The 15,176-nt window shown below is 36.7% G+C and overlaps 1 protein-coding gene across 2 annotated transcripts in view; it reads left to right on the top strand.

Annotated features, from left to right (window-relative positions):
* PLCB1 (phospholipase C beta 1) overlaps window positions 1-13,108 on the top strand; it is a 609,995-nt gene extending 596,887 nt beyond the window's left edge. Inside the window, exon 33 of one of the 2 annotated variants that reach the window (XM_084887439.1) lies at window positions 9,885-13,108. Coding sequence is in view for 1 of the 2 variants with exons in the window: in XM_084887438.1 (XP_084743564.1) it covers window positions 9,885-10,112 (228 nt within the window). In the remaining variant the exon portion in view is untranslated. The remainder of the gene's footprint in view (window positions 1-9,884) is intronic. The other variant, XM_084887438.1, reaches the window with a different exon arrangement.
* Window positions 13,109-15,176: the final 2,068 nt, after the last annotated feature.

The raw sequence follows: 15,176 nt of genomic DNA, 5'->3' as shown, positions 1-15,176 counted from the left end.
TAGATTCCTTGCCTTGTCCACAAGATGATGGGCTGAGATGTCCAGTCCCCATTTCACTTGTGGATACTCCTGGCTTTCTGCGAGGGCCTTCAGGCTCAGCATTCAAACTTCTTAGGCCTTTTCCCCACCCTTGTAGAACATTAAAAGGCAGCTCACCAAGGAAAATCTACTTGCTATCCCTGGGCCTTCTAACTCTGCATTCCTTTGTCATTGCTGTGACTCAGGGATTTCTTTTTCTCACATTAAAACTCAGCTATAAATTTAACTACATATATATGTTCTGTCTTATTCAGCATTTCCTTGTGTTTGGAGTAGAAGACAAAATTTGCCTCTCTGTCATTTTGACTCATTGCAATTCATTCTAAGGAAGCTTAGAAGAAAACATACAAAACCTGGAGTGGTTCGGATATATAATGTCGTCCCATTTTCCCACGTGCTATTTTCCAACAATCCTCTGGTAACTTGGCCAACCTAATTCTGTAATTTTTATATGATCTTGTTATTTCTGTTCTTGGTTGAAATAGAAATTCTCCAGATTATTCTAAAAATAAATTGAGGCTTTGCAAGGTTGCTCAGGCTAATGTTGAAATCACCCATTCTATATATGTACTTTTTAAAAATATATATTTTTATTGATTTCAGAGAGGGAGAGAGAGATAGAAACATCAATGATGAGTGAGAATCCATTGATCAGCTGCCTCCTGCAGGCCCCCTTACTGGGGACTGAGCCCTCAACCTGGGCATGTGCCCCTGACCAGAGTCGAATCTGAGACCCTTCAATCTGCAGGCCGATGCTCTATCCCCTGAGCCAAACCAGCTAGGGTTCTAGATATGTACTTTTTTAATTCTTTTTCCATTGTTATTAATAACCTCTTAACTAATTGATGATGTTGAGGTTAAAATATCATAGTCCCTGCAGTAATTTTTCATAATTGGGGCTGGGGGGATGTCTAGTCTACATTCAGTGTTTTGCATTAAAACATATATATTTTATATTTTGTTTTCATTTTAGAATACTATTTTCATAATAAAAATAAAATAACTACATTACCAATAATTACATTACCATCAAAATGAGAAGTCAAAAAAATTAAAGTACTCATAATCCCAAAACAGTTATATCTTAGTATTTCCTTTTGAATTAATTCTGTATTCTTAGAAAATATTTTCATAGTATAATTGCAGTACATACACAACTGTATATAGACTCTTAGTTTATCATAGCAATATAATCATTTTTCCTGTTTCATAACCATTTTTTTACACTTTGTGACTCATTATATTTCATTAAGTGGAAGCCTTTTATTTTACAAAAACTCTAAATTTTATTCATATTTTTTGTCTGTTAGTCTTATTATTTTCCCTGATCTTTTGCAGTAAATTTAAACATATTTTGAGCAAGATAATTATAGTATCACTTTACCATCCCCATTTCCCAAAGGCCAGAGAGATATTTGTAAAAGAGTTAAAATACTGTGAGGAATTAAATTTTAAAAATACAAGATGCTCCCAGAAAAGAAAAGAAGTGAAAATATAAAATGTTCAATGAGAAAACAAACTGAAACAAATGACCCTATGTGTATATTAAAAGTAACAACTATACAAAGAATATAATTATTTCTAGTGAGTCTAAGCAGAGTAATATCATTGTGCATCCTTGGTGAGATATATTCTGGGTGCGGGATGGTGGAGGGGGGGAGAGAACCTCTAAAAAGCCTTAAGCTTCACATGGTTATTTTATTGGTAGATTATAACACTAAAACTGTTTCTCTATGTTGCAAGGTAAAGCAAATAAGTATATTAATGTTATTATTATAGAAACCAAATATACAAAATTAATTACAAAATAAAAAAGATACACAAATATAAAATCAAAGACATTAAGAAAGATGTTTATACAGTGACATTTAAATTTGAAAAAGTAATATGCTAATATTTTTCCAAATGTGCGTCCTAACTGTCCACTGAGATGGTCCAAGTGGACTGACAGTCCGGTGGCAGGGAGAGCCTTCAGCACCCACAGGTTGTCCTGTGAAGCTCTCTCCATGGAAGCCTCTTTGGAAAAGAACCCGATTCCAGGTTTGAGGCAGGGAAAGTACAAGAGGATGTGAGGCATCTATACTAGGCAAGCAACCAAGGGCTGAGAAATGAATAGGGAGGAGGCATGTCAAAAGGACCCATAGCCTGCCTGAATGGGCTCCTGCTGACCACACCTGGGAACATTTCACCTCAAAAAAGAATAGCAGCTATAAAAAGGAACAAATAAAAATAAAAATCTATCTCCTGCAGTTATTTTCAGAGAAAGAGGAAAGAGAAAAGAAAACTCATTGGCCATCTTTTAAAATAATTATTGCCCCAAGTCCTTACTCAGAAACTATGTAATTAAAGGAAAATAATTAAATGCTTATTATTCTCTGGTTTCCATTTGTTTCCTTAGAGAAGAGGCTTTGATTATATCTCTTCAGCAACTCAGTAACCTGGCTTATTTTGTATTTATGCCACATTTATATTATTCTGAGCTGCTCCTTTTTTTCCCTGTTTCTAAACTAACCTTCACGAGTAACTTCATTTTTTCCTTCAATTTCACTAATATTTCTACCTCTAAAACCTAGTTTAACTAAATCAAATATCTGCTTTACTTCTTAAAGCAGTTAAAAAATGTCAGAGGCAGAATAACATCCCAAGTATAAAAATCTTTGACAATACAGTCATGCAGGCCTGAATACATCTGAACTTGAGCATATTGCTTTTCCTTCTTATCTAACAGAGTTTACAAGTAGTGACGAGTGGCAACATCTTTTGAAAATCAAGTTAATTAAGATAACCTAGAAATTGAATGTGGCTAGTAAAATTGGAGAACTCAGCCTATAATAAAGTGAACAATTAATATTGTTTATTAATATCTGAGTATAATAAAACAATTTATCTTAAAAATAAACTTTAGACTGTCCTTCCTTCCTTCCCTTTTTTGTTTGTTTTCTAATTATATCTTATAACCTTAAGATCAAGCAAGCTCCTGGGTGCTAAGCTCCAAGGCATATCCTACAAAATCAAATTTCTCCTAAAGATATATTTGTTTATGGTGATTTCCCCTCAAAAATGTGTTTTGAGGTCACAGCAATGAAAAGATGGGGGCAGCTGGATTCAGTTATAAGTACTTTATGAAGGTGGACCATATACAATATGTATTTGAATTATCCCACTATGTCAATTAGTATTGCCACACACTGCTGCCGAACAAACAATCCCAACCTCAATGACACAAAATGATAAACATTTACTAATCTCATGAGTCTATGGACTGATCGGGGAATTTTTCCATTCGGGGACAGGGTCAGCTGATCTCAGTAGCCATCCTTAGCTTGTGTTTAGCTAGTGGGTTTGACTTTCATATATGATTGTCAGCTGAAGTGATAAAGAGCAGTATAACTGAGTCATGTGTCTCATCCTCATCTAGCAGGTTAACCTGAACTTCTTCACATGATGCCAAGTAAGTTTCCAGCAGAAACACACAAACCTCTGGAGATCTAGGCTCACAGCTGCATACTGTCACTACATTCAACTGAACAAAGCAAATCACAAGGCCTTCCCAGATTCTAGGAGATGAACAATACATTCCACTCTTTATTTTACAAAAAAATAATTTTTTTTTTGGTTGATTTCAGAGAGGAAGGAAAAGAGAGAAGAAAATAGAAACATCAATGATGAGAGGGAATCATTGATCCGCTGCCTCCTGCACACTTCCTACCAAGGATGGAGCCCGCAACCCAGGCATGTGCCCTGACCAGAAATTGAACCATAACCTTCTAGCTTATAGGTTGACATTCAACCACTGAACCACACAAGCTGAGCTACATTCCACTCTTGATTGGAGAAACTGCAAAGGCCATGACTACAAGGAGGGTGAAGAATTGCTGTCACTTATGCAATCTATCTACCATTCCCATGGAGCCTGAAGCTTCAGTTGCATAATGTAGAAACTCAAGATTGAGTATATGAACCAGAATATGGCAGTTCAATGAGATGACCCTGAACCCCAGCAAAGGGATGATTAAGAGCAAGCCCTGATGTCCAGTGGACCCTCTGAAGTTCAGGATTGTGAGGAGGGAAAATTAGGAGGAATCCAAACTGAAATTCCACAGTTGGACCCACTTTCTTGAGTTCTCTGATCTAAGCCTGTTAGGAGACAAGTGGGACATTCTACACAAGTCCAATTGGACTCATGAGTGTGGATTGGATTGAGTGCCAAAAATTTTACAAATCCGGAGATCTTACATGAAACTTTGAATTTCTGACTTCTCCTGAAAAACAAAAATCTTTCAGACATCAACTAGAGTTGAGCTTCAGGCACTCCCTTAGAACATAGAATGTCCTCACCACTCCTACTTCCTTGCACACAGCCTGCTCCTCTGATTTTCATGGCTTGCCTTTCGCCGTAAATATGTTTGCAACATGTGGGCTGGAATAACCCTAGATTCCTGATAGCTGAGCTTTTGTGGAATAGAGCCAGACTTTGGTCAGCATACTTTTCATGTTTTCTTACAATGAGTGAGAATTTTATTTATAAGAAGAAAAAAATAAGTAAAAAGAAGAGCTGGATTTGAACTGTAATAAATAATGCAATTTTGTAATTAACTCATTAAAAATGAGTTTTTTAAAAGTGTGACATATATGGCATTTAATATATTAAGTTAATTTAATTTAGTTAATACATTAAAATGTTTTAATTTATTAAAATAGTTTAGAATACAATAAAATCTACTACTAATCCATGATAAAAGAAAGAATCCATTGAAGTTATAATTTAGCTACAGCTAGGTCAGTTACAAAAAGTTATTTAAAGTAATTATTAAAATTAAGTTAATATTATTATTTTGATACTGTTATTTATAATAAGGAATATATATTTGCTCTCTTTTTCCAAGTTCCTGGTATAGAGCTCCTCCTAAAACCTTTGGAATTTCATAAGTGATGATCAAGATTAAAATGTCTTATGTTATGTTAATGAGGTGACTATTGCAAAGCACTAAAGATAGGTGTTGGTCTGGTTGCCAAGGGATCCAACCACATGATTACGGGGTTGGATTTAAATCTCACAATCAGACCTTCTGGGAGAGGAGAAGGCCTGGAGGTTTTGTTCAAAAGCCAATGGCTTATTTCACTTAGCATAATTCACTCTAGGTCCATCCCTGTTGTTGCAAATATTAAGGTTTCATCCTTTTTATGGCCGAGTAATGTTCCATTGTATATCTGCACCCACCTTCTTTATCCAATTTTCTATTTGTGGGCATTTGGTTGCTTCCATATTTGGTGACTGTAAATAATGCTGCAATGAACCTAGGGGTGCATATATTCTTTGGAATTGATGTTTTGGGTTTTTCCAGACATATACCCAGAAGTGAAATTGCTGGGTAATAAGGTAGTTCTCTTTTTAATTTTTTTAAGGACCTCCATACTGTTTTCCATAGTGACTGCATCAATTTGCAGTGCCACCAATAGTTCACGAGGGGTTTCCCCACATCCTTGCCAGCACTTGTTATTTGTTGATTTATTGATGATAGCCATTCTGACAGGTGTGAGGTGGTATCTCACTGTGATTTTAACTAAATAAATAAATCAGACAGAAAAAGTTAAATACCAAACTATTTCACTTATATGTGAAATAAAGAACCAAATAAACAAACAAAAAATACAGAAAAAGACTGATAGATACAGAGAATAAACTGTTGGTTGCCAGAGGGAGGAGGTTGGGAGGGCTGGATGGAAAAGGAGCAGGGATTAAGAAATAGCAAATTGGTACTTACAAAATAGTTATGGGAATTTAATGTGCAGCATAGGGAATATGGTCAATAATATTGTAATAACTATGTATGGTGGCAGATGGGTACTAGGATTATCGGAAGGGATCACTTTGTAAATTATATCATCATCTAACCACTATGTTGTACACGTAAATTAATAAAATAATATTGAATGTCATCTGTAGTTGAAAATAAAAATAAAAGTCAGCAAGTTAAAAAAAATCAATTTAGCTTTAGGCAGTGGGTTCATACTTTCTATACCTGACTTCTCTGAAAAGGAAATAACCACAATGCTTTTGTTGAACATGACATCACTAAACTGTAAGGGGTGCACCAGGAAGCATTTTGTAAAATGTATTCAGTAAAGTAGTAATTCATCAAATAGTTCAAGATTTTGCTAGCTTATTGTGATGGTTAGTTTTATATACCAACTTGGCTAGGCCACAGTACCCAGATATTTGGTAATCAAACATCATTCTCAATGTTTCTATAAAGGTATACTTTTTGGATGAGATTAACATTTAAATTAGTAAACTTTGAGTAAAGCAGATACCCCTCCATCCAATCAGATATATATATATATATATATATATATATATATATATATATATATATATATATATATGCTATTGGTTCTGTTTCTCTAGAAAACCCTAACACAGATATTAAGAATATTCTCTATCATTCTTATTTTACTAATAAAATTCCATTCTCATTTTAAAAATACCAATGGCCAATAATGTAATCAATGTGCCTATGTAACGACAGCTCCATAAAAACCTGAAAGGGCAGTGAGGAGAACGGTGCTCCCAGAGAAAGAGGTCCTGGAGCGCCTCACCTTCCCCATACTTTGCCCTAGGCATCTCTTTCATCTGAGTTATACCCTTTTATAATAAACCGGTGATCTAGTAAATGGAATGTTTCTCTGGGTTCTGTGAACTGATCTAGCAAATTAATGCAACTCCTAACTGGAGCCAGTCAGGCAGAAGCACAAGTGACAAACAAGACTTCCCACTTGATGGGGCTGGAGGGAAGTCTTGTGGGACTAAACCCTTAAACTGTGGAATCTAATGCTATCGCCAGATAGAGCCTGTCAGAATAGAGTTCAATTGTAGGACATCCCGCTGGAGTCATAGAGAATTGCTTGGTGGAGCGGAGAAAAATCCCTCACATTGAAATCGGTTGCAGAACTGTAATGACTAGAATCATAGAATTAAAAAGTTACTAGAAAATATTAATTTAAGTATGTGTAATTTTGCCACATTTCATGTTTCATTTTTTATATAAATTAAGAAAAGAAACAGCACTATCAAGCAACATGCAGTCTTGTCCATCAATGAACTATGAGGAATTGACTTATAGGTCAGGTAGAATATATCTCTAGGTGAAGGCCCCCCAGTCTAATCCAAATGAAAACAGCAATCTGCTGTTCCCTAAATCCAGGGCCCATGCTTTTCTCCCTTTCCTTACATTCTTTGGAAACAACATGTTAAAGGTACATGTTACTGCATTAAATTTGAGGTGAAATGACGATGAAGTCGGCATAATAGTAAATGGAAGCTTCCAAACACCAGGCTGAGATCTTATTCACACAAAGGAGTGTGACAGTGTAAACGCTTGACCTTCTAAAGGGTTGGGCACCTGGGAGAGAACTGGCCATCCTCTCCCTGCATGTGAAGGTCCTGGGCTTCCCTGGACACTGAGGGTGGGGAAGTGTGTGAAGGTGCCTTTGCTCATCTCAGCAATGTGACTCTCAGGGCCCTGGGGATACCCTTCCTTTCTTCTTTTTTAAAATTTATCTTTATTGTTGAAAGTATTACAGATGTCCCCTATTTTCCCCCACCATCCCAGGCCTTTTACCACCCTATTGTTTGTGTCTGGGGGTTATACATTAGCATATAAATTCTTTGGTTAATTTCTTCCTATCCACCCACCCCTGACTCCTCTGCCAGATACCCTTCTCACAGTATGTTTTCACCTTGGCTATTAGAATTCAGATTCTAGCACAACATATTCATTAATATCCCACTTTTTTTTTTTCCCTTGGGAAGAGTAGGTGACTTGAAACACTCTGGTCAAGTTATTTTTATCAGTGATTTTTTTATGTGAAAAAAATTTATTCAAATAGATTCACAATCTATTATCTGAAACTCTTGATGCCTGTTATATTTCAGAACACATAAATTTCTGATTTTAGAAAGGTAATATGATACATATATCAGAGGCGTAATATTTCAGGGAGTCTTGGGTCACCCTCATAATCAAGCAGATTATATCTACAGTACTGTGCATGAATATTCATATAAAGTAGGATAATTAAGAATTATAAATAGCCCTATATCAGTTAATGTCAATGAGTTTGCTATAAATTTACCAAAGAAAAATCTTCTGGGTTTTTGGACTTTGGGAATTTTAGAATTGCAGATAAGGGATTATGAATTTATATGACATAATTGAGGTTTGGCAAAACTTCTCTGGCATAGAAGCAAGAGTACAAAAGAGCTGAACTAGAGGATGTTCTCAAGCTTCAGGCATCATCCAAAAATGGAATGAATAAAGGCAATCCACACACCAAGGGGCAGATGCCCTGAGCACTGTCTTCACCCTAGGGGTCAGGAGTCAAAGGTCAGAGGCCAAAGGGCTGTGCTGAAGCTGAAGATGAAGGATGTGCAGCTAGGCTCAAGACAAAAAATAAAACTGGGAGCTTAGACAGAAAGATAATCAGAGTGTCCAGTGAGAAGCAGCAGTAAAGACATCACCAGGAGCCCTGAGAAATGCAGGATCTTGGGCCCCACCTAGATCTCCTGAATCAGAATAAAAAATTAAGGCCCCAGGTGATTGGGGTGCACCTTAAAGTTTTAGAAGTAGGAAGATAAGTTCCTTAAAGGTTTTAAGAACACATCTTAAGAAAAGCTGCCTCAGTGCTCCTCAGAAGGAAAAAAGCACTTTAGTCTTACACTTCATTTCTAAGATTATGATCCCCCACTTATCATTCAATGAGCAAAAATAATTGTGTTTTAACAGTCTGGGTTTAGGTTTGCCTCTGCTGTGCGGAGCAACCCCCACCTCTGGCCCTGCCCTTCACCTCACTTCTCTGAAGATCGGCTTTTGCTTGCTTTATGACTAGGGCCATGTGTAAAACTGCATTTAAAGAAAGTGTTCTGTGTCTTTTAAAAGCCTGAAAATCCTCCTGAGCATTAAACAGATAAATTAAAAGACAGTTTACATGGTAGCTAGAACAGTTTATGAGGCAAATAGAAATTGGAATAAAAAGGAGTAAAATGAAGATAAGGTAAAAGAAGTCAAAATAGAAGTTAAAGTAGGTTATGGGAATATGTTTGGTGTGTAAAAATGCATCCAGCTCCTCTTTATAAGCTGGGCTTCCCAGCCTCTGAGTGAGGCCACACTTCTTAAAGCCCTCACCTTGATCCTCTCTCCGTTGCAGTCTGATTCTTCACTGTTCTTCCCAGCTCAATTCATGGCTGACCTTGACACTCCCAGCTATCATTAGCTTCCAATCCCTACATTTAAGAACTTCAGATCATTGTTTATTACTTTTTAAAAATATATATATATTTTTTTATTTCAGAGAGGAAGGGAGAAGGAGAGAGATAGAAACATCAATGATGAGAGAGAATCATGGATTGGCTGCATCCTGCACTTCCCCTATGGGGTATTGAGCCCGCAGCCCAGGCATGTGCCCTGAATGAAAATTGAACCATGACTTCCTGGTTCATAGGTCGATGCTCAACCACTGAGCCATGCTGGCTGAGCTACTTCTCTAAACTTTTTCCAGAAGATCCATCTGTGTGTGTGTGTGTGTGTGTGTGTGTGTGTGTGTGTGTTTATATCACTGCAGGTAACTATTCTGCCACATATAACCTGAACTTGACTTTCAGCTATGGGAAAATGGCATGTTGAGCTAAACTCTGTCCTATATCTTTTCAATAGGTAACTTCTAGATGATATTAAAATTAATATATTCCTCCCCGATCTTTGAACATGTCATTCAAGAAGTTTCTACATGGGTGGTTATAAAAACCTGAATGATATCAAATCACCCTTTCCTCTTGGTGTCTCCAGCTGCAGGTGGAGCTGGAGCAAGAGTACCAAGACAAGTTCAAAAGACTGCCCCTGGAGATTCTGGAGTTCGTACAGGACGCCATGAAAGGGAAGATCAGTGAGGACAGCAATCACAGCTCTGCCCCTTCCTCCCTCGCCTCTGATGCTGGAAAACTAAACCACAGGCCTTCCTCCAGTGAGGAGCTGGAAGGAGAGCACCCGGGAAAAGAGTTTGATACTCCTCTGTGAGTGTTCCTGCCAGGCCTTTGGAACATGCATGGCCTCTCAAGCTCCATCGGACTCTCTCTTATTACAAAGATCACTGCCCAGAGCATCTTCCTTAGCCCAAAATCCACACCAAAATGAGAGTTCCAGAATGATCCACACAGATGTCCCCAGGCCCAGGCTCCATGTGCAATGTGGAAACAAACGCAGGTCTACTTGTAGAGAGTGCATGTATGTGGGATTTTTGTTTTCTTTCTAATAGTAAACTCATCGCAGGCAACTTTCAGGCTCCATGGACCATCTAATGAAGGACTGTGTCTTCTTTGAAGAAAATCAAGCTCGTGTTTTTATTTGAAGCTCTGGTATAAAATATTTGCCAAGTAATAGAAGTAGTTTGAGAAATGCATATCATTATTTAACACTATTGAACAACCAACTTTGAATATTGTTTTCCTATCTGCCATTCAACTACCGTATCTTCAATTTAATGTGCATTTTTTAATTGTTTCGTCCTTTGCTTTGCAAGCACTGGTGGCTTGCAGTCTGCTAACTTATTTATCATAGAGGCCTCAGTGTATTTGTTACTGACATGGCTTTATCAGATATCACAGTGATTCAAATAAGCTGGTTTTATTTCCTGAAAAACAATTATGTGATTGTGTCTTTGCCCAGTGAAGTTATTCCCAGACTTGGCAGTATGGCTCATACATTTGGCTGCATGAGCAAGTTGGCCACACTCCTCCAGCCAGTGGGCTATCCGAGTTGACTCTTTGCACTCAAACTCTGAGTATTCATTAGCCGTTGGCCTGAAATGTATAAATAACTACATAGAATATGTTCAGTTGAATAAAAGTAGTTGAGCCATTATATGTTGAGCAGAGATTCAATCAGATTAAACAGGTCCCAGTGGTTCTTAATGTCTGACATTATATTATGGTTCATTTATTTTTAATAGTGATAAAGATTGAATATTTATCTAAAGAATACACAGACCCATATATAAATGATATATATTATCTCCATGTATATATGTACACACTCAGCCATATAAATGCAGACACATGCACCATATACACACATTCATTTGAGTGTTGATGTGTGTCAATGACCCAAAACTCTTCCACAAATTTAGGGATAAGTGGCTAGAGGTGAAAATTATCAAACATCTAGATTTCATGAATAAATTATTGATATTTTAAGAAATAATTGATGGAGTTGTTGAATTAGATTTTGAATTTAGAATATGAATTTGATATCTATTTTGCAGGATCAAGACTGAATTTTAAACTTGTTTCAATAATCAGAATAGATAAAAATATATACAACAGAACTATGGGACTATATTAGTATCTTCCATAATTTTTAAAGCTGAGAGATTTCATTTTTATTCTAACATAAATAATACTTCATTTATATATTTATTATGTACATTTAATTCATTTAACTGTCTTTTTGTTAAGTTCTTATGTTAGGTGACATGAGAAAAACAAAGTATATCAAGGTAAAACTGATCAAAAACATTATTGAAAGGTCTTAAATAAGAGAGAATAATTATATAGAGGAAAATATAATTTAGAGAGTAACACAAAGAACATTGAAGTTAAAGCCCTGAAGCAAGATGCTCACAGCTTTAGCTTAAAATAAACCTGCCTGATTGTAGCTTAGCAAAACATTTTAAAACACAAAGCCAGTTGTGTCCTAAAAATTATTTTAAGAATTTAATATTTTTATGGAAATCACTTTATTTAACTTTAAGCAATAACTGAGGATCACAATTAAGTTTTAATCAAAATGAAGGCTTAGTTCAAACATTCGGAAAGAGTGTTTGATTAAAAACACACATCTAGTGAGACACAAGGAGGAAAATCCCATCCTCTTTGGAAATGATAGTATTTTGATCTGAAAGATTTGGGGTGTTAATTAGAAACTTAATAAAACTTAACTTCCATTAAAAGAGATATCTTTTGTAAATCATTCTACTTTTGCACTTTGAAAGAAAGGCATTAATCATAAGGAAGTAAGAATGGTCAAAATAGAATGCTGCATTTTTATAAACAAAATTACAGACTGTCTAAAATTGCAGAAGCGGGAACTAATAATAGCATTCATAACCAAATGCAATAGTGATTATTATTACTGCATATTGTATTACATTTAGTCCAGAGATAGACTAAGGTTGAATAATCTTGACTTACACAAAACTGTTTTGGTAGTTGCATTTCATTATCTTAGTGACTCTAATATGTTTGTATTGGGCCATTTATTGTAACCACATTTTTATATCTGTACAAATGACACTTTTGCAGTTGTGGGGTAGTGTGTAACACTGTCCATCTTGCATCATCGAAACTACTTCAGTGATATTATCATTTAACAATATTAATATTACTTGAAATAGACAAAGATAAGGAAAAGGGGTCTATATGATGTGCAGTTTTGTGCCTTTATGTATTTGCCTTGTTCTTTGTTGAATGTGTGAAATTCTGTACTGTGGTTTTCCTATATTAGAGAGTAGAGCTGTGTATTAAATTAGACTGTGCCCCTCCGATACCTGTACACTACTGAGAATAGCGTGGTTTTGGCCGTGTAAACAATTTTCAAAGTTCTGATGACATGCCATGTGATTTGGTTTTTAACATTTCATTTTAACATTTCCATATCACCATACATCAATTACTATTCCTGTAATAGTTAAGCAGTCATTAAATAATTCCGAAAGAAAGGGCCATTGCTTGCATTACTTTGAACTTAATGTTGTGCTTTGCACTGTATAAATATTGCTTGTGATGGATTAGATATTGTGACCTTTGCCTTTTCAGAAGAAAAAAAAAAAAGGACAAAGTATTTGAAGCTCTTAAAATGTACATATTTTGGTTCTTCTATCTCAAATTATTTAAAAAGCATAATTCACATTTTTGTAATAATTCTATGCAATTTTGTGGCATGATGTTTCTTCCACTTGTAATTTTATGTGCTTTCATCACAAATCCAAAGGAAACAATAAAACTTTCTTAACACAACCCAGCTGTTATTTTTTGATGTCAGGGCCAACGTTCTTTGATGGGAAGGATGATGGGAGCATGCACAATGCTGGTGGTCTTCAGGAATGTAACGCCCATACCCGTGCCTGCGTAGAAACTCCTGATCCTGAAGTGCTTGTGACCAGAGGGCACAGCTGGCATTATTCCAACATTCTTCCACCCCTCTCTATTTTTCCAAGAGTTCTCCCTTCCTTCCTTCCTTCTTTAATCAAAGCTAAGGAAAGCAACGCAGTCAAAGGTGTTTTGATAACTAGTGGAAGTGGCAAGAACTGACAGAGTACTTTGTAAGTGTTCTTATAAAACAGATAAAAGAGTTTGCAACACTAATTTAGAAAACAAAATATACATATAAGTTAGGAGAATGTCCCATAAGCACCTCAAATGCAATGTATTAGTTATCTATTGTTCTGTTACAAGTTACTACAAAACCTAGATGTTTGAAAAAATAAGAATTATCTCTCATAGTCTTTGTAGGTCAAGAATTCAGACAGGGTAGAGTAAAGATGACATGTGTCTACCATAGGACATCTGGGCCTCAACTGGGAGATTGGAAGTCTGGGGGCTGGAGATCAGTTTATTCACATATGTGGTGGTGGATGGTATGTCTGTCAAAGGAGACTAGCTGGGGCTCTGTGTGGGAAGACCACATGTGTGTGTCTTCTAGACGTGGCCTGGGCTTTAAACAATATGGTGACTGGATTCCAAGGGTGAGCCTCTTGAGAGAGAGCCAGGCAGGGGTTGTGTCAAAATTGATAGGATCAAGCCTTGAAGTTGCTTATTGTCACTTATGCTGAGCCCATTCGTTGAAGCTGTTCCAAGCCCTTTCCCAGATTCAAGGAGAGGAAACATAGATGCCATCTCAACTTGGAGCAGAGCTGGTCACACTGAAGAAGGTGAGGGATGGAAGAAATACGGGGGTTAGGGGAACAGGTTTCTTTTATTGAAAATAATATAATAGTTAATAACAATATAAGAATAAGCTCTGTTTTGCATATTCCTAACTGTAAACCTACTTTTGTCCCACCCTATATACTGGCATGACTATCTTTGGAAAATATGACCTGCTACATACAGTATGCACCAAACTTAATATGTGGTTACCCTCAAACCTGCTCCACCTCTTTATTTTTCTATATACATAAAACCATTACCAATACAGTTGCCCTAGCCAAAACATTGGCATTATCTTTGACAGCTGCCTCTCCTTCATTCCCTTTCCAGTAGATCCCCAAACTGAGTCAATTCTAACACTGGGAGTCCTCAGAACTGTTCACTCTCCATGCCTTTTGCAAGTACCCAAGTTCAGGCTCCCATCACTTCCCACCTGCCAAGGATCTTCTAAATGGTTTCCATGCCTCTAGTCCTAAATCATGTAACCACTCCCCCATACTGTAGCTAGACTGACCATACAAAAGCAAAAATGGGATTTAAAGCCTTTAATTGACCTCAGCTATCCTCAGGATACAGTCTAAACCCCTTAGTAAATGTTTGCATTTTGACATGATTTGGTTCCTAAATAACTCTCAGTCATTCTCTCACATACCACACTCCAGCCTTATGGGTAATCTCACCTCTTTGGCATTTTAAATACTACCCTTGAACTACTTCCTCTTTTTTTCTCTTTTCCTTAATCCCTCCTCAGTGCAGAGAGAGAGAGAGAGAGAGAGAGAGAGAGAGAGAGAGAGAGAGAGAGAGAGAGAAAGAAAGAAAGAAAGAAAGAAAGAAAGAAAGAAAGAAAGAAAGAAAGAAAGAAAGAAAGAAAGAATGAATCTTTAGGTTTATAGCATGTGTTGCTTCTTCTAGAAAGCCTTCTTTGATCCCCCTCATCTGTGTTCCCATTGCATTCTATATCTGTTATCTATTGCTATACAATGAGCACCACCAACACTTTGTATTATTAACAATCATCATTTTCTACTGGTTGTGATTCTATAGCTAGGTGGCAGGCTCTGCTGATCCAGGCTTGGCTAGGCAGATTTATATATCTGCAATCAGCTGAGTTGGCTGGTGGCTGGTCCTGGCTGGGCCCAGTCAAATCTCTGGAGCC

Source organism: Pipistrellus hanaki (assembly GCF_964339955.1).
Source record: "Pipistrellus hanaki genome assembly, chromosome: 6".
Lineage (NCBI taxonomy): Eukaryota > Metazoa > Chordata > Mammalia > Chiroptera > Vespertilionidae > Pipistrellus > Pipistrellus hanaki.
The sequence above is the reverse complement of the archived record's forward strand: the minus strand, read 5'-3'. Positions and strand labels throughout refer to the sequence as shown.